This window comes from Tympanuchus pallidicinctus, unplaced genomic scaffold (genome assembly GCF_026119805.1).
Source record: "Tympanuchus pallidicinctus isolate F22 unplaced genomic scaffold, pur_lepc_1.0 scaffold15, whole genome shotgun sequence".
NCBI classification, from domain to species: Eukaryota; Metazoa; Chordata; class Aves; order Galliformes; family Phasianidae; genus Tympanuchus; species Tympanuchus pallidicinctus.
The window spans coordinates 18,151,216-18,173,540 of NW_026294669.1; the positions used below are offsets into that span (position 1 = coordinate 18,151,216).

General features: G+C 38.9%; 1 protein-coding gene across 5 annotated transcripts in view; it reads left to right on the forward strand.

The window, feature by feature from the left end:
* CERS6 (ceramide synthase 6) overlaps nt 1-22,325 on the forward strand; it is a 113,243-nt gene that overhangs the window by 43,850 nt on the left and 47,068 nt on the right. For all 5 annotated transcript variants that reach the window (XM_052674991.1, XM_052674992.1, XM_052674993.1 and 2 more), the window contains one exon: nt 17,732-17,789. In XM_052674991.1, the coding sequence (XP_052530951.1) occupies nt 17,732-17,789 (58 nt within the window). The remainder of the gene's footprint in view (nt 1-17,731; nt 17,790-22,325) is intronic.

Consider the following 22,325-nt stretch of genomic DNA (forward strand, 5'->3'; position numbering starts at 1 on the left):
GCACAGTGCTGAGCAATTCCAAAATCTGCATTTTTCTTCTCCAAAAAATTGAATAGGTCCTTTCTTGTCTTCATTACACATCCAAGGAATAAGCAGATAGAAATTAAATGAAAATGGAGATTTTTATTACTGTTTATACACACTGCCTGTGCAACAGTCCTGTAATGAAAATAAATTACTTTTGAGAGACCCTTAACAGCAGTCACTTCTGAGAGTTTTGTGTCTCCATCTGAAAGAGAAAGTGCCATTCAATTATTGGAGCTGTGGAATCCACTCGTGGTGAGCCTTCAAGTGGCATCATGTACTTGTTTTAGAGTTCAGATGTTATGGTTCTAAGCATGTATATAAAAAAATGGAATTGTTGTTATCGCCAGGTAATGATTCATTATCGAGTGTTATTCCAAAGACAGTAATAAATGAAGTGCAGAGATTTATTTTATTAGCAAGTTGAGTTGTTTTTCAACGGTTTGATGATTTTGAAATGAAACTTGGAGCTAATAATGTAATGTTTGTAGTTGCTGGAAAGTCATGCAATTTCTGTTTGTAATGCTCAGGTACTAGCGTCAGGGGTATGTCGTGCATTGCTTTTTCTCTCGTGGGACCACGGGCAGTTTTTCTTCTTTCTCCATGTTAAAGATCCAGGGAGCATAAAGGAGAAGAAAAATTGGTGATCTGTGTGCACAGTGGACTTTTCTACTGCTGTGAATTTCTGCTGCTTTTTATTCCATTTATTCTGTGCCCAGGGTGCAGCCAAAGATAAAGAAAAAACAAGCTTTCTCTGAAGAGTAGGGGAAGGTCTTTGTGTTCTGCTCTTTAAATGTGCAGCACATGAGAATACACAAAGCTTTTCTGAAGCTTGTGTAATTTCTGTGTTATTCATGTTGAATATCTGCAGTACTTTACAAGAATAACAATTGTTTCTATGTAGGGCTGTCAGTCAATGATACAATGATATAAATTGGACCAGATGATATAAATTGGACAAGACTCCACTGGAGCATAGTTCTGGCACAGAAATATATATTTTTAAAGTGTCTGGCCATTAATACAAAACAAAATCCCAGATATCTCTTAAGGGGGAACGTTATATCTGAAAATAGCAGGATGAGAATTCATGGCATGAATTAAGCTAGTGGAAAGGGATCTTCAAGGTGTGCTGGGGTTTCTTTGAGAGGAGGTAATGCCTGGAAGGCCTTGAATGATGGTTTTACTGACTGCCAAACAGAATGCAGGACACACAGTGCCTTTGTTACTATATCTGAAAGACAATGCAGTGGTGATTCCAAATGACTTCCAGGTTCTTTCCCATTTCAGTGTACTGTGCTTCTGCTTCACACGAGGCAGCAGGCACCTCTACTGTTCTCAAAGGGGGACAGTATTGAACAAACAAGCATCTTGCTCCCCTTCCATGTCCAAGCAAAGGGAAAAAATATCTCTGCCCTAAGTTATCAGACTGGGATTTTGAAATACTATCAGATACATGACTTGTCTGTCCTTCAGCTACATAGGTAGAAGTAAGTTGGTTATGAGAGAGGTTTTCATGGTTTCCCAGGAGTAGCTGGCAGATATGTGTGGACAAGAGTGTTTTTGGAGTTTTTTTGTAACAGTCTGTGTTGGAAAACATGGATATTCATATACTGAGGAGTGAAATCTAGACAACATACTTTTTTTCTTAAGGAAATGATAGTGTTTAAGAATGCTGCTTTGAGGGAGATTGCTGTATATATCTACTCTTATATGTGTGCACGTGCATATATATATATATATATAAGCATAGAATATTTTTTCCACTTGTGCATGTTTTTGTGGAAACTTTATGGGCAGTTTGCAGCTTCTTGGTCTTGCCTTTTTTCTTCAGCAGCAGAGTAACTCTTCTACAGAATTGTACAAGAAAAATAACTATGCGAAGGAAAGAAATTGAGACAGCTGCTTAGTTGTTGGAATTCTGAACAGTGCTGATAAAAATCTGAACAAAGAGCATAAAAGAATTCATCAGTCTGTGCTTTGTGTGTAGCAAAAAAAGCACTAGAAAACAAATGGGCATCAAAAAGCTTCTAGCTCAGTATTTTGAGTAGCCTCAGGCCCACTTAAGTCAGCTAAAAAACACTGCTGAATTCAGTGATCTTTGAGATGCAAGCAGAAATATCTGGTAAATGGTATTATGAGTCTGTTTACTTCTGAGTTGTCAATACATATTTTCAGCAGTTTCAGTGCTGCTTGCAGCAGAGAACTGACCATTGTTTCACAGCTGTAAAAGAGAGCAAGGGACGTCTGGAAAGCAGAGTTGCTCCTGTGGGGCGAGTTGCTGTTTTTCTGCCTTCTATATGTGAATACAAAGCGTACACCCAAAATAAGAAGGAACTGGGCCATCATCTTATTTGCAGCATTGCCTGACAAGCCATTTAAAGGTTTAGTTTCAGAGCCTTTACAAATAAAGGCCACTTTAATGGTGTTTCCCAAATATCTCTATTTATTTATTTGTCTATCCATCTTTTACTGAATATCTTATAACTAAGTAACTTACATCTTCCCATTAAAATATATGGGAACTTCATATCAGGGGCTCCTAACAGCTGTATGGCGTTAAACTGCTGGTAAAGGTGAATTGGTGGCTCTAAAACAGCCATAAAATGCCCTTAAAGCAGGAACTGATAACTCTTTTAACAGTTAGAAGGAAGTAAGGAAACACGCTGTGTGATTTGTAATGTGGAAATACTAGGGGAAGAGGAATTAATTAAATAACAAATAGTGTTATGTTCTTGTAATGTTCTCTTACTATAGTTGTGGGTTGTTGTTGTTTTTTTGTGACGTTAATTGTCTTTCTAAAAATAGCAGCTTGAAAGTCAGCTCTGGTGGTTGCTGCTTTTTTTCACCCTCAGTGAAAACAAAGCTAGAAAATTAGGGTATGCTTTCACTGCAATGCTCTTGCCCAGTGGTCCCATCTCCTATGGTCTGCACTTTACAAATACTGATCTGCTACTGATCACTTCTGTAGTGATGCTGCTATCCCTTGCCAAAAGGCAATGCAAGCGTTACTGAATGAATAATTTACTGAAAAGATAATTCATTACAGGCTTTACTCTAAACACATGATAGGTATATAAAACATGCCCAATCTGACTCTACTAGCTGTGATAGTCTTGTTGTCCAGGCAGGACTAGTGTGTCCACATTGTGCCACAGGGTATGCAGCACATGCTTGATATGAGACTATAAAAGCATTGTTCTGGCAAGGTGTATACATCAGTCTCTGTATTTGAGAAACTATGATGGGGGAGAAGTAGGAAAAAAAATCAACTACGCATCATCCCAATGTTTTAGAGCTATATTTCACATGAATGTAAAAAAAAAAAAAAATCCTGGGCATCTGCTACCCAGAGTTCCAGTGCAGAGTGCTGTGGATATAAACCAGTCCAACCTAGTTGGTCTCCTGCAACATTCAACTCTGTGAAATGTCTGTGAAAGGATTTATGTGTGAGGTGATGTGAAAGTAGTATTGGAGTTAGCAGCAGAGGCTAGCTCTCTAGAAAAGCTGTCTTTGAAGGAAATATAATTGTTGCTTGTAAAGTCTATTGAGAGAAGTTCCTTGTCACCATTCCCCAAGTGTACTGCTAGATTGGTTTGAGTGGAACAAATTGTTCCATTGCCATTTTTTTAAATTAAAATTTTCATTAGATGTAACATGAAAGTACAATGCTTTGCTGATGCAAATTTCAGGGCAGTAACTGTGTAGCTACTAAAAGGATTATGCTGGAGACCAGAGACAGTGGATGAAGAGCAAGTGTTGCCTTAATAAAAGATAGAAGCATATGGAAATAATGGTTTGTATAAAGAGAACAAAGAGAAAAATGTCAACAGCCTATTGCATAGTGGAAAGAACTAGGAGATGGGTAATGGAAAAGAAGCATACTCAAAATTGAGTACTGAAAACAATTTTTCACACCCTGAGTAATTAATCAGGATTTCATGTTTCTTTCTTTCATTGCTCTCCTAGGGCAATAATTCAGCAGTAATTTGTAATCAGAGATTGTTTTGTGTACTTCAACAACAAGACAATTCAGAATTGTGCTGATAAATAAATAGCTTGCATAGGAAATAGTTGCAAAGACCATTATTTTTAATTGCAGAGCATCAGATTGCTAAAACCAGAGTGTGGAGGTAAGGGAGAGAAGAGCCATGAAAACAAACAGTGTTTGAGTTGTAGACCGTAGCAGGGAGTATGGATTGGGGTGTTGGTGGAGTTGGGTTTTTGAGGCAGGTAGGAGAGGGAAGATGCAGGCCTTCAGCGGAATGTGGAGGGAGCTGGAGTCTGTGAAATTGTTCTGGAACAAGGAAGATGTGACCTTCAGCATGCAGGAAGTTTGCAGTGCTGTAGGTAGCAGGGATGTTGAGTCATAATTCTCAAAAATGGGAGTCAAATTGAAGTTGTCTAGCAATAGGCAACTACAATATGGAGAGAAGTAAAGCAATTGTGGTCTCTTGTGGGCTTGTAAAGTAGTGCTATTTTATCTGTAAGGTTTACATCTGGATGATGGGGATCTGCTCTGCATGGAGCACAGGGTCTGGAGGGGCACACTGTACCTGGGCTACCTCCTGCCCTACTTCTGCACTGATGTTGGTGGCTGCAGGGCTGCTTCTCTTGTATTTTCTCTCTCCTGGTTGCTGTTGCACGTTGTTTTTTCCCTTCCTTCAATCTCCTTTCCTAGATTCGCTCATAGCATGCTTCTGGCAGCAGTGGGTCCCTCTGGAGCATCTGGAGCTGTGTCTGATCTGATATGAGGCAGCTGCAAAGTGTTGTTCACAGAGGCCTCTCCTGCAGCCCCCTGCTACCACATTCTTGCCATGTAAACCCAATATAAGGCCCCACATACATGAATAAGTTAATGGCTGGCAAAACAAGTGATCCTGATTTTTAAAATCATATGCACACAGTGCAGCTGCTGAGAGAAATTCTAATTCTGCCGTAACGCTGTCTGATGAATCAGGACTGAATATTATATCTGTGCCTTCTTTCCGCTGCACAGCTTGCTCAGCACTGGTGGTTCCAGATGCCTGGAGTGGGCTGGGTGTCACACCCTGCAGTTACAATCTGATTTGCAATGAGTCTATGCCTCCAGCTTTACCTCTGGGAGCATTTGTATTCTCAGGCTTTGGACTGTTCACACCTCTTTGCTGGCCAGACTGGCAGGAGTAGCTTAATTATGTATTTTTTTTAATTAACTTGTTGTGTTCTTTTGTGGTGTTGCTGTCTCTCAGTGTCTCGTAGAGTGGTTGCTGAGGCTGACTCAGATTGCCATTTAGCAGCACAGGCTGCTGTTGCTGCTCCCATCAACTGTAAAGGACCCTCCTGGCCTGGTCCTCAACCTGTCATTGCTCTGTGCTGTAGCAGGCAGCTGGCTGCATAGTTTTGTCGTAGCTGACAGCTATGTCAACCTGCATAAAAACAGTATGTTTCTTGGTTAGATTTTCCTCGTGTGGGTCATGAGGTACTAATATAAACATTCTGGAGAGTCATTTCTTGTGGTAGAGGGGGTTATACATACATGCACCTGAGCACAGAAAGGAAGATATGGAGGTGTCAGACAGAAACTCTTAGGTATTGGTACAGCAGAGTAGGTGCGGGGGGGGTGGGGGGGGGGGGGGGGAGAAGGAGGCATTGCTGCATGTCCTCATCCACACTGTCCCTTCCGGTACAGTCAGAAGGAAAGATACAGTGTGGTGGAGCAGGGCAAGGCATGCCATGGGCGCAGGGCATGCCATGAGTGCTGCCAATGCTGTTATCTCCAAAGTGCTTAGATTAACAATGGCTAAGAAAATTAATGCTTTTCTTTTGAACAGCTACTCCTATGAATATGTTTATACTCTCTGTCTAGCATTCCTATCCTTATTTCTCAATTTTCCAATAGAAAAATTGTGAGTCTGCCTCTGCTTTTGCTGCCCTGCTATCCCACTACATTAGAAAGCTGAACTGTTGTGTGAAAGGTGAGATAGAGGTAGCCTTCTTGTTACTCGTTAGTCTGCTGCTTCAGATGTTCTAGTTATTTAGGGACACATAAAGCAGAGCCTATAATTGGGCCACATTGGCAGTTTTGCTGATGATTTCTTTCCTGCTCTATCTGCCATGCTTATATGTGAATCTCATTTATGATCTTTATTTAACCTTTGTGGGATGAATCTTAGGACATTTCTGTGCACAGACAGTTGAGTTGTTAGGTGTCGGGAATTACCAGACTTCTTCCTTTGCTGTTCTGCTGGAGCAAGCAGGCAAATGTCCATGCTGTGGCATCAGGTGATGCTCACTGTATTTTCAGACTTTGCTGTAAGCACTTTTTGTTTTGCATCTTATGGAATTCCCCTTTTCCCTCAAATTGGATTACTTAAAGCTTTGAATTCCCTGCTCTTACTGCCTTCTGTGACACAATTTTTAATGTAATTAATAATTTTAAATTAACTCAGATACTAGACCTGCAAAAAAGATGCCATCACTTAACATTACCACTGCACATTAAGCAAGGCTATAATGAATTCAACAGATTTCCTTTCTCTTGTGGTTTGTGTATGCTCATCATTATTTTATGTTATGGAAATTAAATAACTCTTCCCTAAATTGTAGTTAATGCATGTACTTGTTTAAAATCACAGCTTAAATATAGCAGATAAAGCCAACTAGAGGAAAACTGCACAGGCTGCAGTAGCTGCTTGTTTCTTACATTCCATTTGCCTTGAATGGTGCAGCCCTTGACGGTGAATGAAGCTGACTCTTCAGTTAGTCTCAGATTTGAAACTAAGTTGTCAAGTGTCTCAGATGGTAGCTCAAAGTGAAAGAATGTGTAGATCTGGGATTTTTCTGTGATCAGTAGTGATCACAGTTGAGCAAGTGCTCAGTCTGGGATACTACAGGCTTCAAGTCTCATTCTGGGCTTTTTATTTTCCCACCTGCAGTTGGGATTCACAGGGTTTGAAAACTGACTCTTGAAGATTTGTGAAGGATCTGTGAATTCAGCACCAGGACTTCTCGAGTTTCTCTGTCTTGACGCATTTGAAACTTTAGGCATTTTTCTTCAGTGTATGTCAGTGTGCGTGTCTGAAACATTTATTTCTTCTGACTGCTAGTTTTCCGTACTGATTTCTCCTGCTCTTAAATTACTATCAGCTCTGACTTGTTGGCTTGTTTTTTTATTTGTTTGTTTTTTTATTTTTTACTTGTTAGTTGGAATACAGATGGGATATTAAAATATTTTATTACTGCTAAACTTCAAGGGCTTTTTATTTCCCTGAAAAGTAATTTTCAGTAACACAAACATTATTGCCAAAGTAGAATAACAAGTGGTGCAAAATGGTTCTTATCAATTAAATGAAGACATTTCATTTCTCAAATCTGTAATGTTCTTTATTAAATCTGTGGTATTTCCTTTAAAAGTACAACAGCTGTGTGGAAGAAGAGAACACTTCTCTTCTTCTTCCCCATTCACAATATTCTCCTCTTTTGATGTCTTTAATCTTGTAGACAGACAATTTAGGATACTATTTTTACTGCATTTATTTTGTTTGCTGTTCTGCATGTGTAGATAGAGCAAATGTTATTGGCCAGCTTTACGTTGAATCCACACAGGTTTGGTCCAACTGGAGCTCCCCAGGGATGTCTTTTGTAGCAAATTGTTGTCTTCCATGTGAGATTACGAACAGCACGGACTCAGTTGTCCAAATATACTTGGTATGTTTTTGTTTCAGTCTCCCTCTCAAGATAAAAATTTGAGTAGGATGATTTCTCTACTGATCACTAATCACAGTCAACGTGTAAAAATAATATGCATTCTGAAGAATAGTGACAGTAAGTTCTTGTTTTACGTGCAGCAGTCAGTGAATTGGCATTCGAGTCTTTTACTTCTCTCTTCTCCCTCTTATTTAAGTTGTCTCACAGTTTTATGATGCATTTAATTGCTTTTCATTTCGTAGATACGTGTACTATGTGCATCTGTTCACAGAGATGTAATTATAGCGGAGAATTAGCTTCCAAATGTTTAATATTTTTTTCTTAGAGGCATTTAATTACATTGCTTTTTGTGTTAGTAAGTTGTCTGATAATGTACTTTCATGCTCTTTAGAGAAAGCTGAACTGATTATTTGTTTAAAATGTAAATAGTTTGTAAGCCAGTGTGGCAGCTTATGATATATTGTTCTGTTTTGTTTTGTTTTTTAACTAAAAGCTGAAAGCTATTGACTGACTTAGGTCAAGAAAATGCCTGCTTAATGCTGCATTTGTACTGCTGTCAATCAAACGTTTTATGGAAAAAATTTCCTTACAAGGCAAAAAAAAAATTAGTAGACTATTGGTGGTTGTTTTGTTGTTTTTTTTTTTTTTTTTTTGTGAGATATGATCAGCACATCCCAATTATGTCCAGAACTGTAAGGCAGGTGATACAGGAGTACTGTTAGCCTGAAAAAAAGTTAAGCAGTAGGCTGTGAATGTATGCTAGCACTGGTCTCAGTAAGAAGGCTCATAGAGTGCAGGTTGAACACAAGAAATTTTCTTCCCATAAAGCTTCTAGGGTGAGGCCTCAAAACCAGCTGAAGATGAGACTATCAGACAGGAAACAGTGCAAGGTACTGTAAAAACCATGCCCTGAAATATCAAATGCTATCCCATATGTTAGTTATCTAAAAAGTTTCAGACTACCAAGTATAGTTTGGTTGGATAATACTTCTTAAATGTACTGGCATTTTGGCTGTTTAAGTTGTACTCTTATGACAGCACATTTGCACTAAACATATTAAAATGTCCTGTCCTTGGCTCTTTATTATGAGCTCAGAATACTAAAGGATAATGTAATGATCTTAAACAAAAACAAAAAAAAAAAAACAAACAGCCCCAAACAGTAAAAATACAACAACAAAAAAAGTCTTTGCTCATTACAATGAGCATCGTGACTTTTTTTCTGATGTTTTAGTGATGCAACAAGTCACAAGAAGGAGATAGTGAAATAGGAGAACACAAGACCAAATGCACTTCAGGATGTAAATGGGACAATAAAATGAAGGACAGTGTGAGGTTTGAATATAATGTTTACAGACTTTGTTAATCCTCCTGTCTGACCTATGACAACACTGCTACTCAGCACGGTTTATCAGCTGAAATGCAGTACTGCGTGTGAAGGAGTAACAAACCCTCTCCAGAAGTCTGATCTAGACTGGTGCAATATTAAGGATGTATGGTAGCTGTGCAGACATAGCACGTGCTGTACTGTTGGAATTACGCTGCACAGCTGGATGGCTTCTTTAAGAAAGTGGAGAAATAATCCTTTTACCTTACCTACTTCTTGGAAGATCCACACTAGTAAGTCCAGTATCTGCTTTAGTGGGCTAAAAACTAGTCTGAAGCAAATGAAATAATGCTGCAAGAAAGTAACATGAGAAAAAAGTGGAAATAGCTGGTATTGGTTTGTCTAAGAAGATAGTTACCTGTCAGTAAAGTTGCCTTACGCATATACAGTGGCCATCACAGCTTTACTAGGTGATTAGTAAGGCTAATTACTAGGTGAGAAGCAAATGTAATTTGGAAGTTTTTGTTACTTTAAAACTGGAAGAGTGTGGGACAAAGCAGCTGTTGTGATTGCCACAGAAAAGCTGAAGGACCATGTTCAGAAACACAAGTGGCATGTGAAATTACCAGTATGAATGGAGACTACAAGTTTGAAGTGTAAGGACCTTGGATTTGTTCTCTCATAGGTTTGTGTCAGCTGTGTACATTGAATGTCACTTTTGGGGAAAGCAATTTTGTCAGTCAGAGAGAGAATGTATGGCAGCAAAGTCAGTTTTCTTTGTGCTCTTCCCACGAGCTTTCCAGATGATAGTAAGACAACTTGGCAGGGCTAACAGATCTCTGAGGTCTTATCAGAGCTTTATTTCATGTTGTTCTCTTTTGGATGCAGTTGCATAACCATGAAACAGAAGCTACATAACCTAGAAGGAATTACCAAAACACCTATTACATCGTGCATGTTTTCTGGTGTAATTATATAAATATGCTCTATTATTTATAAAACTGCATCACTGTGTTTCTTTTTTTCTGCACTACTAAATTTTGCTCTTAAGACTTTCAGAGCTGTTTTTTGAGCATACAGATTTAGGACAGCACTTGTCTCAAATGGTACTGTAACATTAAATATTAAACAACTGTTTCAGATTGCAGCAAAGAGGAAAATCAGATGACAGCCAAATCTTAAGCCATAAAATTGAAGAGGAAAGCAATGAAAACTTCTCAATTCATCATACCCGCTGTTTTGAATATCTTAATGAGCTATGTATAATTTTCTCCTTCCTCAAATAACTTCTTAACCATGGTTCTTGCTTTTCACGTGGTTGCTTCAGTTAAACTCAAGAAGGGCGAGAGCACTTCTTAAATTTTAATTAAACTGTATAATTCCAATTACATTCATCAGACTTTAAGAAAGTGCAGGAAATTACCATTAAAAGAGATCTTGGGAGGCAGAATAGTGGAACAGTAAGGCTGCTGCCATCAAATACGCTGTTACATAGCTTCATATGAGATTAGTTGTCAACATTCAAGATAAGTATGGATTTCCTGGGGAATACAAACTGAAGAAGAGTTCCACTGCCTGGATTCTGAATCAGTGGAAGGCATGCTGTGGGGCAGAGCTATGCTCTAATTGTATTTCCAGTCTGCTCTGTGTTTTGGTTTTCCATGTATATGTCTGTCATTTCAAGCACAAACAAATGTAGGATTCACTAAAGCTGTTTATTTTAAATATGTTTAGTAGGTGTAAGAAACTGATTGCAACTAGGAATAGCAATTCCAAATCTCTGAAAACTTGCATGCTTTCTTGACAAGGGAGATCTTATGTAATCTACAGAGGTAGAGAGACATTGTGTTTTGCAGTGTGCTTGTTGTGTTTGGAGGCTATATATTTAGTTGACAGTTGTCAATTTTTAGTCTTTTTCTCGTAAAGTAGCTGTGCTGAGCTCACTCGCTGGGTGGCTTATTATGGTGAAAATAGCATCTTTCTGAGACAGAGCATGAACCTGCTGTGCTGAGCTCCGCAAAATGTGTGTATTTGGGGGAAATTGCTGTAGTTCATTGCTCAAACAATTCATTTTTATTAGCTGAAGTTTAATTTTACTTTTTGGAGCTGAAACTATTCTCCAGTGGTGTGCCCCAGGGATTGATGCTGGGGCACGTCCTTTTCAGTGTCTTCATTGATGATCCAGATGAGAGCATTGAGTACACCCTCAGTAAGTTTGCAGGTGACCCAGAGTTGGCAGGAAGTGTCAATCTGGCTGGGGGTAGCGAGGCCCCACAGAGGGATCTGGACAGGCTAGATCACTGGGCTGAAGCCAATTCAATGAGGTTCAGCAAGACTAAGTGCCGGGTCCAGCCCTTCAGCCATTGAGGCCCTGGAGCAAGCCCAGAAAAGGGCAACGAAGCTGCTGAGGGGTCTGGAGCACAGGCCTTATGAGGAGCAACTGAGGGAGCTGGGATTGTTTCATCTGGAGAAGAGGAGGCTCAGGGGAGACCCTGTTGCTCCCTGGGGAGGTGGTGGATTCACCAACCCTGGAGGTGTTCAAGGAACATTTAAACATTGTGTTGAGGGACGTGGTTTCATGAGAACTATTGCCGATAGGCAGATGGTTGGGCTGGGTTGATTTTCTCTTTTCAAACCTTGGTGATTCTATGACTCTATGAAATTTTAAGGACACAGCAGCATAGCAAAGGGAACCTCATCTGAAGTACACTTGAAATCTGTGAAGTGCTTAGTTAGATGTGCACTTAAATAGTTTTTGCTGAATTGAACATGACTGGATATACCAGCTTAATTGGCAGAGGCTCTTCAACTTTTCCATTGCCTTAGTGTTTGTAACACGCTGAAGCATATTTAAAATTTCATTAGTGGCTCAACATTAAAGAGTAGAGGGGTTTTGAAACTGTATTCTGGATCAAGAATGCACTTATGTGTTGAACAAGCACTGTGAGATCTGTTGCTGTGCTCTCCAGATGATTTAGAGTATTCATTTTTAGACCACATTGGAAAATAAAAGTTATTCCAATGGTAGAAGCATGTTCTACCATGACTCTTTGCTGTAGTGTGTCACATCCATACTTGGGAACACCTGGCCTAATGAGCACTAGCCCACCCTGAAGAGTTACCCTAAGAGGTAGGATGCAGACTTGATCTCACTTGTGCTAGGTTCAAGCAGACCAAGCACAAACCTGGTTCACTCGGGTAGTTTTGAGGATGTGATAGTGCAGGGCTAGAGTGAACCTTGTAAACTCTATTTCAAACAGACAGATCAAGTCTTCCAGAACACTGGCTCATTGAGTGCTTGCATCTGGGTTAGCTGGATTTAAATTAACCTAAGAGTCTTTTCAAGGAGTATGCTTTGAGTGTATTTGGGTTATTCAAATTTTCTGTCTGCGCAAAACTGACTGAAGTGTTTGAAGTCTGGGGACCAGAGCAATCCTCACAAAACAGAGCAGTTTCAGCTGCCCTCTCAATTAAATGTTAATTGATGCAATAGTCACCCAGAATGGGGTGCTTCACCAAGTGTCCTCCACTGTTTTGTGTTACTGGGCCAGTGAGTATTGCTGGGGGAGAAGGGGAACAAAAGGTATCTTAATATAAACCTTGTGGTGCTTTTCCTTAGTTAGCTGAGCTCTGCTACTGGTGCTTCTTAACTTTTGTTACGTACAGCAAAGAAACAGTGGATGTGTTTCCTATTCATAACTTTCCTTCCACTTTCCTATATCAGTGGGTTGCAGTGAGACCTGAACAGAGGGAAAAAGAGATATATACTGCAGACTGTGACTAATAGATTTAAATAGAGTAATTGGTGTGAAGGAAATGAACTGAGAGCTCACCTTGGACAAATATCTTTTGCATTATATGTGTTTATCTTTCCTCTTCTGGACTTTGAGGCAATTGTAGAGCTTTACAACAAAATTCCAGTCCCTGTCCTTCCTCTCAAGTCATAGAATATTTTCTGCCATATAAAACAGCTTCATTAGAAGAGATGGTCCTATACATTGTAGTTTCATGGCTAACAAACAATTCAGAGGCATGTGAGATGTAACAAGACAAAAATGAACCTAGATTTTACAAAGCCTGGCAGATTTTCTTACTGTTGGGCTACTGAATAAGAGAGTTTGAGGGAAAACTAGGACTGCTCATACACCAGTAAAAGAATCAAGATAGTTCTAGATTACTGGCTCTGCATCACAGTAGGAAAGCAGGTAAAGAAATACCTGATAATTCCTGGTGTAATTCTAAAGCGAAGTGATCTCTGTGATCTTGTGTAAATTGTTATTGGTACATCTACCAGTTAAAGATGTTTTTTGATTCTGTAACTGAAGCTGAAGGAAGTGACAGCCATTGATTTTTGTCTATTTGCTGTATGTATATCTCTTCTGATTATAATGCCTCATGAGTGGCATTTGTTCTGTGAATGATTTTACCTGTTGGCTTAATTTAATGTGGATTTTATAGATTTCAGTGCATGTTGATTTGTAGATAACTCGGATCTAACTTTCAGGTTTAAAAAGACAGTTATGTATAAAGCATGTTGCTAAGGCCATTGATGTTAGCTGAGCAATAGTTAACGTGTAACATTTACTCCAGTTTTGAACATAGTTTCTTAGCTACTTAAATCAGGTATATCCACTGCATAATAAAAAACATTGTAATAACTTAAAACTAATTTTCTCCCAAATCCTTATGATTGAGCTTGATGCCATATGGTATTGAATATCCCTTTGAACAGTTTGGACCGGTGTCTTGGCTGTGTCACTTCCTCTATGCACTCCTTGTCCTCCTCGATATCAGGGCAGCATGAAAGGCAGAGAAGTCCTTGGCTCGATGTAAGCACTGCTCATCAACAACTAGAGCATCAGTGTGTTGATGGTGGTATTCTTATCCTAAATCAAAACCACGGGGCTAGCTGCCCTGAAGAAAATTAACTCTATCCCAGCTGAAACCAAGACTTAAGAATCTATTTGACCTTGGGCGGTGGATGTTTTACTATAAATTGCAGCAAGAAACTAACTACAAGTAGAGGTAAACAAGATGTGAAACTACTTGGAACTTCTGTGTGGGTATTGACTCAGGCAAAGTTTTTCTTTGAAGCCCATGAAAAGGCAGCAAGCTAACTGATACAAAGCAATGGAAAGAAAGTCCTCAAATCCTTGTTGCACTGCTTCTGCCAGAGCTAGCTGATTAATAATGGCAAAAAAGCTGGGGGCCAATTCTGACTTAAGAGTTTGATCAAGCCAAATGTTGGTTCTCTAGTTTCTGCAGATGTTGTTTACTAGGAATGAACGTTTTGCTTTTATTTTTTTTAATTATTTAAGTTTGACCTGTGTATAATCAACAAGCATTGAGAGTGGTTAGGTTGTTATCTACAGATCGTTTAGCTAGAAAGATTATCACAGTGGAAAGGGATAATAAAAAAATGAGTGAAAATGCTCACCCATGTCCTGGGCTCAGAGGAAAACTCCAAAGGGAGCGATCTCCAGGAAGAGATCCTTCTATGGTGGCAGTCAGCCCTTAAATGGGGTCTAAGGGAAGTGCAGCCAGGCTCCAGCCCTTCCGGTCACGCAGCTGAATTGCCTTCACCTGTGTCCCACGGCTGAGTCAGTGCTTGCCTCAGGTGATCAATCAGAGTTTCAGGCCATGATTCAATGGTTCCCATACAGACCTGCTTTTTCTATAACCTAATTCTGAGCCTTGCTTTATTCTGATAACTAGCTCACACAATTTTTTGGGAGGATTGAGGGGAAAAAAATAACAGGTAAGAAGACCAACAGCACGTTATCATATATTGTATGTGTATATCACCTGAGGAGCACTCAATTAGTTGGAGCAAGCTGATGGTCTTTGGCAAACCCACCTTTTGGCTCCAAAAGCTTCTCTAAGCTTCAGAAATTCTTTGGTGAGGTAGTCCAGGATTTTAGCTTAGATCTGTGGCTGTGGCAGTACTTTGGATTGTGAGTGGAATGGAAAATCATTGTTTCTGAATTTGCAAGACTTAGGAAGGGGTCTCCTCGTTCCTCTGAGATGCTAGCTGCAGTAGGAAAATTGTGAAATAAAGGTGATATTGAGGGGATTTTAAATGTAATATACCAAATCCTCTGTGTGAGGGATCTATCACACATATATATGATCTATCATACATATACATATATATATATTTTTTTTATTATTTTATTTTATTTTTTTCCAGTGACAGTCTTGAAGCTTTCACTGGAGGAAGTAGATGACTTTGAATTTAAACTGCATGTTTCCTAGCCATAGAACTGGTCTAATGAGAAGATGTTACCCAAATAAAACCTTGCTTCATGCTGCTATCTATGCAGTTTGTTCCATGTAGTATGAAGATTTTTACCAGGAGACCTACTCTCACCTCCACCTCCCCTTCACCCCTCAGAGTACTCTTTTTTTGCAGTTCTTAATGAAATTGCCATCATGTAGGCTGTGAGCTGTGTTGCTGGTGATACTGAACCCTTCAAGAGATTGGTATTTATATAATACCAAATGAATAAATAATCTCTGCAATGCTCTGGAGGTTACAGGATAAGAGACAATTTCTGTGCAGCTGAAGTATCACACTTTAAATCTCACTGATATTCTTACGCACTCTTGTATCAGCTTGTCATAAAGCTATTTATGTCTGATAAGTTTCCTTCTAAACACTTGTAAAAGTAGCTTTGAAGAGTAAGATTTGAATTAACCTCTTTTTTTTTTTTTTTTTTTTTTTTTTTCCCCTTAGGAGTGTTTTCAGGTTTGAAACCATTCCAGTAATGTCTGAATGCACTTTGGTGGCAATTAGCTGTAAGCTAATAGTTTTGCATGTGGACAGAAAGTTATCCTGTAAAATAGATAATTGAGAATGATTCACTCAACAGTATTGCCTCACTAATGAAGCTAAATTTCATCTTGCTGTGAATGTTATGAATAGTAAGTCACTGGTATTTACTTCAAGCATATTTGTGTGATTGCTCCAACCCTCTGGAAAAGGACAAGGGCGAATGGTTTTAAACTGAGACGGGAAGTTTAGGTTAGATATTAGGAGGAATTTTTTCACTCAGAGGATGGTGACACACTGGAACAAATTGACCAAGGAGGCTGTGGATGCCCCATCCCGGGGGGCCTTCATGGCCAGGGTGGATATGGCTCTAGGCACCTGGTCTGGTGGTTGGCGACCCTGCCCATGGCAGGGAGGTTGAAACTAAATGATCTTTGAAGTACTTTTCAACCCAGGTCATTCTATGATAATTCTATGGGATGGGAAAAAAAAAAAAAAAAGCAACAACAACAAAAAAAAAACACACAGGGATTCCTGTAAGAATTTCCATTGCATAAGGCTTTTCTTTTACTTTCTTATACTTCCACTGACCTTTCTGTCCTAAACCGGTAACTGGTCAGAAGGTAGGTAAATGCTCAGTATGCTGCCTTTTATTGTAAAAGGGAGACAGCCATAGTAGCAAGGATGAGTTCTTAGGTCATTTGCTGAATTCTCTCCTTCTGTGTCATTGTTCTCTTTACTTTTAGTTTGTCTCTGAAAGGAGACTTGGAAGCCCAGCAGTTATTTCATGTGTGCTTTGGAATAGGAAGCTCTCTAGAAAATGTGTAGCTAGGAATCTTTCTGAAAGCAGACATAAGTTACAGATATGTACCTATGTTCAACATACCTATCTGATGCAAATGCTCTTGCTGAAACTAAGAGTGAATTTCTGGAATCTGCTCTGCTCAGTTCCTCCTTGCTGTGTGTTATGCTTTTCATCACTGAAGACCATATTTTGTGTGCAGCAGTCTAACATTGCCTGTTGAGAGCTGAATGCAATTTCTTATTATTGTTGTGCTAAATAGGAGGTCAGGTCCTGTAGAATAATTGCAGTAAATCTTTCTTTTTATCTGATTGCTCATTAACTCTGGAGTATCAGAAGTGATTGCAATCCTAGACATTAATTTTTTATGTGAAAATCAAAGTTCTTTGCACACAAGTGGCTTAATGTTAATGCTGCTCTCCCAAATAAAAGGCCTTCAAAATGCATCTCCACAGAACCAAGTATAACTCTAAGGACCTCTGAAGCAGAGTAACAATGGAACTGGGAAGTATGGAACAAATGTTTAATTTAAACAAGTACTGAATTGTCACCTACTGAAATAAGTTCTAATTATACACAGAAGTATTTTAGTGAACTAGAGTGCAGCTTTCAAAACAAACAGTGTTATTAGAGTGGAATTAATGAATCCCAGCTTCTTGCAGATCTCTTTCATATTTGAATTCTCTGCTTAGTAATAACATTACAGTTCTCCCCACTTAGAAGTGATGAACACTGTCTTGGATTCTTCTGTTTTCCATAAGCTTGTAGGTTTTCCAGTATTTAATAACACGTGGACTTCCCTGCAACAGACCGGTGAATTGTCCTTTGTTCTCTATTAGTAGTTTTTATAAAACTTTTCAGAACTTAATTATCCTTGAAAGATTTTTCTCCTGATTTGAAATTAAATAATATTTTCATAGGGTGGGTGGGAAGCTGGGAAAAAGCTGGCAGATGAGCAGAATGTTCGATAATGAAAGTTGTAGAAAAACAGCCCAGAATTTTGCTTCTACTTCTGTTAATGTGACCAGGATATGTTGGGTTGGTGGTGCTGTAAGTAATGGTTTGTTGAATTGTGTAAAGCTGGTATCCTAGAGTTAATCTATTGTACCTTTTGCAGGTGGAGATTTACATTTTACCTTTATATATTTACCTATGGAGTACGGTTCCTGAAAAAGGTAGGCACTTGCATTATTATGCTTTCATAACACGTCACAGACTCTTCTGCAACCTTACGTAGATATAATGTAGAGCAAAGGCATAAAATTGACATCCACCAGGAACAAAAAATTAAAATTTAATTTGCATTCATAAAACGAGTTGCCATTGGCACTAACTGCTTAACAATAAATTAATTGAACAAAAAAATCCATGGATATTGCGAGATGCCTAGTTCACTTTATTACTTTTCATTATTGGCATTAAACAGGTAGTAAGACTTACTAAAGTATTCAGCTTGGCTTTTGCATCATTCTTACTTAAATTCCTCTGGCAGAAGTTGATTTTTAATAACAAGCCAAATCTATTAGTGATTTTAATTATACTATTTTTTGCTTGTTCTTTGTCTGGGGTACTTTGGAAAGATGTATCGTGGGGTTTCCTATCAGTGGTATGTTTCTGGTGATTTAAAACAGAGAAGGACATCAATAGCCTCTAATTGCCCTTACCATAGGTCCATTAACCTAACCCTTTGTTGTTATCTATATCTATGGTGCAGATTTTTATGGCATTGCTAGTTCCCCGAGATTTTGTACAAGTCAAGCAATATGTGTGTAAACCTGAGAGATTGAATTTAGCTTTTATGCTATTGTCATTATTTCAGTCTTCTGCCACATATACTTATTTCTTCCACATAGGCCTGTACACAAATTAACAAAATTATGACCATATATATATATGTATGTATATATGTATATGTGTGTGTGTGTATGTATATATATATATATATATATATATATATATATATATATATAATTTGCCTCATCTTCATAGTAACATTGTGTAAGTAAAAGAAAATAGAGGCTTTTTGCTGTGCATCAGACACCAAAGACTTCACTGGATCCACTTAGGGGGGAAATCTAGATTTGCAAGAATTAAAATCCAAACCAATCAAGCCAATTTGCCACACTGGTTTTCAAGGTCCTCCTTCTAGTAATCCTGTCACAATTTTTTTTTTTCTTTACAAAGAATATATTGCTTGGAAATACAGAATCTTGTTGAAAAATCTTGTTTAGCAAGTTGGTGCAACCCTCTCAACTGATGAATTGATTTACAGAGTGCCTGGGAGATTGTCATGGAATTTCAGAGATACTGTGACTGCATTTCATTCCTGATTTCTGGATATGTTGGCAGCAACTTGTTTGTGTCTCTTAGTAGTGGGGCAGAGGTGGTTAAAACTAGAAAATGGTAATGACTGACTTGTGGATTTTTTTGAGCAGTTGTATTTGCACTGTCAAGCCACATTAATCTGTACTGTGCAGGATGTGCCTTTCTGCTGTGGGAAATAACATCTCTTTCTCAAGACTATTATACAGGGTTTTCCAAGTGTTTTCTCCTAATACTAGCTTTAGCTGCATGGTTATGTTGTCATGGCTTCTCTTTTTGTAGCATTTTCATCTACTGTTTTGTAATTTTTGCCTAGAGAGGAGTCTGAGAGGAAGCCCCATGGTGGTCTATAGCTTCTTCACAGACGAGCAGAAGGGATGGGTGCTGTTTTATGCACTCTGTTTAAAGCAACAGGATCGGAGGGAACAGCATGGGTTGTGTCAAGGGAAATTAGGAAAATGTTCATCACCAGTAACTGAGCACTGGAACAGGCTTCCCAGAACAATGGTCATGGCACCAAGCTGGATCCAGTTCAAGGAGTATTTTGACAATGCTCTCAGAACTATGGTTTGTGTTTTGGGCAGTCCTGTGTGGAGCTAGGAGCTGGACTCAATGAGCCTTGTGCCTCATCCCTTCCAACTCAGGCTATTTTATGCTTCTGTGATAAATTGCTGATGCTAAAGCCACTGGTCTCAGCTGGTGAAGGAAAAACTATGTGAAAGCCTATGCAAAGGCATCTGGTGACTTAGGGGGACCTAGTGTTTCCTAGAGGTTTTGAAATGTGAATCAACTGGTGTACAAAAGGCTGTCCCTAAAATACAAATTCCAGTGTCTCTTTTATAGTTTCTCTGTTGGCTCTTGGATTACCAAGCAATGAAATACTCTGACCTCTGTATTCTTGTCCTTCCCTTCTGACCTGTCGTGGTCTTCTTTTAACCTGTTGCTCCTTTGCTTTGCTGCTTATGCTGCTGCTAACCTACTGGTTGTTTTTATTCACAATTGACTTTCCTTGGTTTGAAGGTGACATTAATCTTTTCATGCAAGACTGGTATGGAGACTGTCAATTACTTAAGCATTGCAAGTTTTGAGGACCTTTCCAATGTGCTGGCCCCTTGCCCAGAGGCTAATTTCACTTTCTGGATGGACTCTTCCTGAAAACACATTTCTTATAATGCCCACAGGACCTGAATCATTACTACTTTGTCTTCTGCTGTCACCTTCCCTTTTAGCTACGTTAGGTAATATTACTGCATCAGTGCAATGTCAGCAAAAGAATAGACTTGTATTTCCTTGTGTACCATCAAATCACCTGAGGAAACACTAAGAAGGATATGGTGCCAAACCACCATTCTTGCAAAAAGTGTTACTATGTCTTTGGTGGCTTTATACAGCTGACAAGCTTATCTAGTTTATTTGGGAAGATATGCTGATGTTTAATAAGCAGTAATTAGATAACAAACTTATCAATCCTGTTTTAGTCCTGAAACTCTGAGTGCGTCTGTCAGCATGGCACACATGCTGACATTAATTTATTTTTAGAATGGAAGTTTTATATCTGCCTTGGTTAAGCATCTAACGTGGAGAAATATGCATCAGATTTCTGCTTTGCTCCTCACTTCCCTACCCCCAGGCACATGAAAGCTAATAAAGCTGCAATTTAGAGCAGCTGTATATCTCTTCAAAATGCCATTGCAAGCTTGTTTGCATTACTCTTCATTTCTGCAGTTAATGGCTGATCTGGATAAAAAGAGATCTGATGATTTACTGCACCCAGTAAAGCAACTTGTAACTCCTGGTAGTAGCAAGTGCAAGTGATGCGACGTATGAATTCTTTTGCCATACTGTAATTGCTGAGTACGTTGCTGGAAGTATTGGAACTTCCTAATCACTGAAAGCCGTCTTCTTATCAAACTGTTCTCTTGTTATGTCATTTTCCACTGTTAAAGGTGGGAAATGGGAGAGGGGAGAAGAGCTCCACTTCAGACCTTCTAGAAGTGCTTTCTTGAAGCGCTTAGGTGTTTGAAAAGAAGACTATGAAGTGCTTATTCTTACCTGTGTGCTAAATAGGATGTGGCCTGTTACTACCCTAATGTTCTGTGTGCACTTAGAGAGGACATGGCTTTCTAAAGTTTTTTTTTTTTTTTTTTTTTTTTTTTGAGAAAGGATGGCCTATTCCACTGCTGAGGAGAATTGGTGTGTTCTTTGTTTTCCTGGAGCAGCATAGCAACAGCACTGCACATAGGCATTTTGGTCCTGGAAGATTTGTAAAACCATTGAAAATGCCACTTTGGATTGCTTGTAAATGAGAACCTTAGACCTAATGTCAGACCACCTGTGTTTGAAATGCAAAAGAGAATTTGTTACTTCTTAATGTGGTGACTAATATTTTGTTTACTGTTATATCTTTATCTCTTGACCCTAGAGATTGTTAACCTCTGAAAAGTAATTAGCTATTGATTCCCACAGCAGTAATCAACTCTGTAGGATTTATATTTGGGGAAAGAGGTATCTCTAGAAATTGAGTTCATATCCTGTGGGAAGTAAGAAAAGATGGGGACTTGGAATAGTGTCTCATTTACCATTCTGGTTTTGGAAATTTTCTTCTGTTTAGCAGTTTTGTAGCTATTCTAAAATTTGTCATCAAACTACTTAGTGGCTTCGCTGTATGCTGTCTTGCACATTTACCTGTTTATTTAGCTGTCTGCACATTTATCACTGATGTTTCACCTTCAGTTTTCTTTAGATTCTTGCTGTATAATCAATGAATATACAGATGTTATAGTTACGAAAATATACCAGAGAGTTTAGCTAAGCAGTTATTACACCAAAACAGAATAGATAAAATGCTTACCCATATCCTGGGCTTGCTAAGAAACTCTAGAGGAAGGGATCTCCAGAAGAGACCCTTCTCCACTGGCAGTCAGCTCTTATATGGGTCTAGGAGAGGTGCAGCCAGGCTCCACCCCTTCCTGCAGCACAGGTGAATTGCCTTCACCTGTGCTCCGTGGCTGACTCAGTGCTTGCCTCAGGTGATCAATCAGAGGTTCAGGCTGTGATTCAGCAGTTCCCATACACTTGCCACCCATATAGATAATTTATTTTACTTTTAGGGAGTTCTTCTATAGTCTTGCTATAGAGAGAACTTATGTTCAGATTTGCTTTTGAATTAATTTCAAACATTCCATTCCTTCCCAAGGAAGTATTTCAAAGTCATCTGATCTCTTTGGCCTTTAGGGAAAAAAGAAACTTCTTTAAGACAGGATTGCCAGGCATTGTTCTCTCTGTATCCTGCTCATCTGTACATCAGGGCTGTTTGCTGATACTTTAAAGACTTCTGACCAGACTAATGATATAGCTCACGTGCTCTCTGAAAAATGAGGAGTTATTAT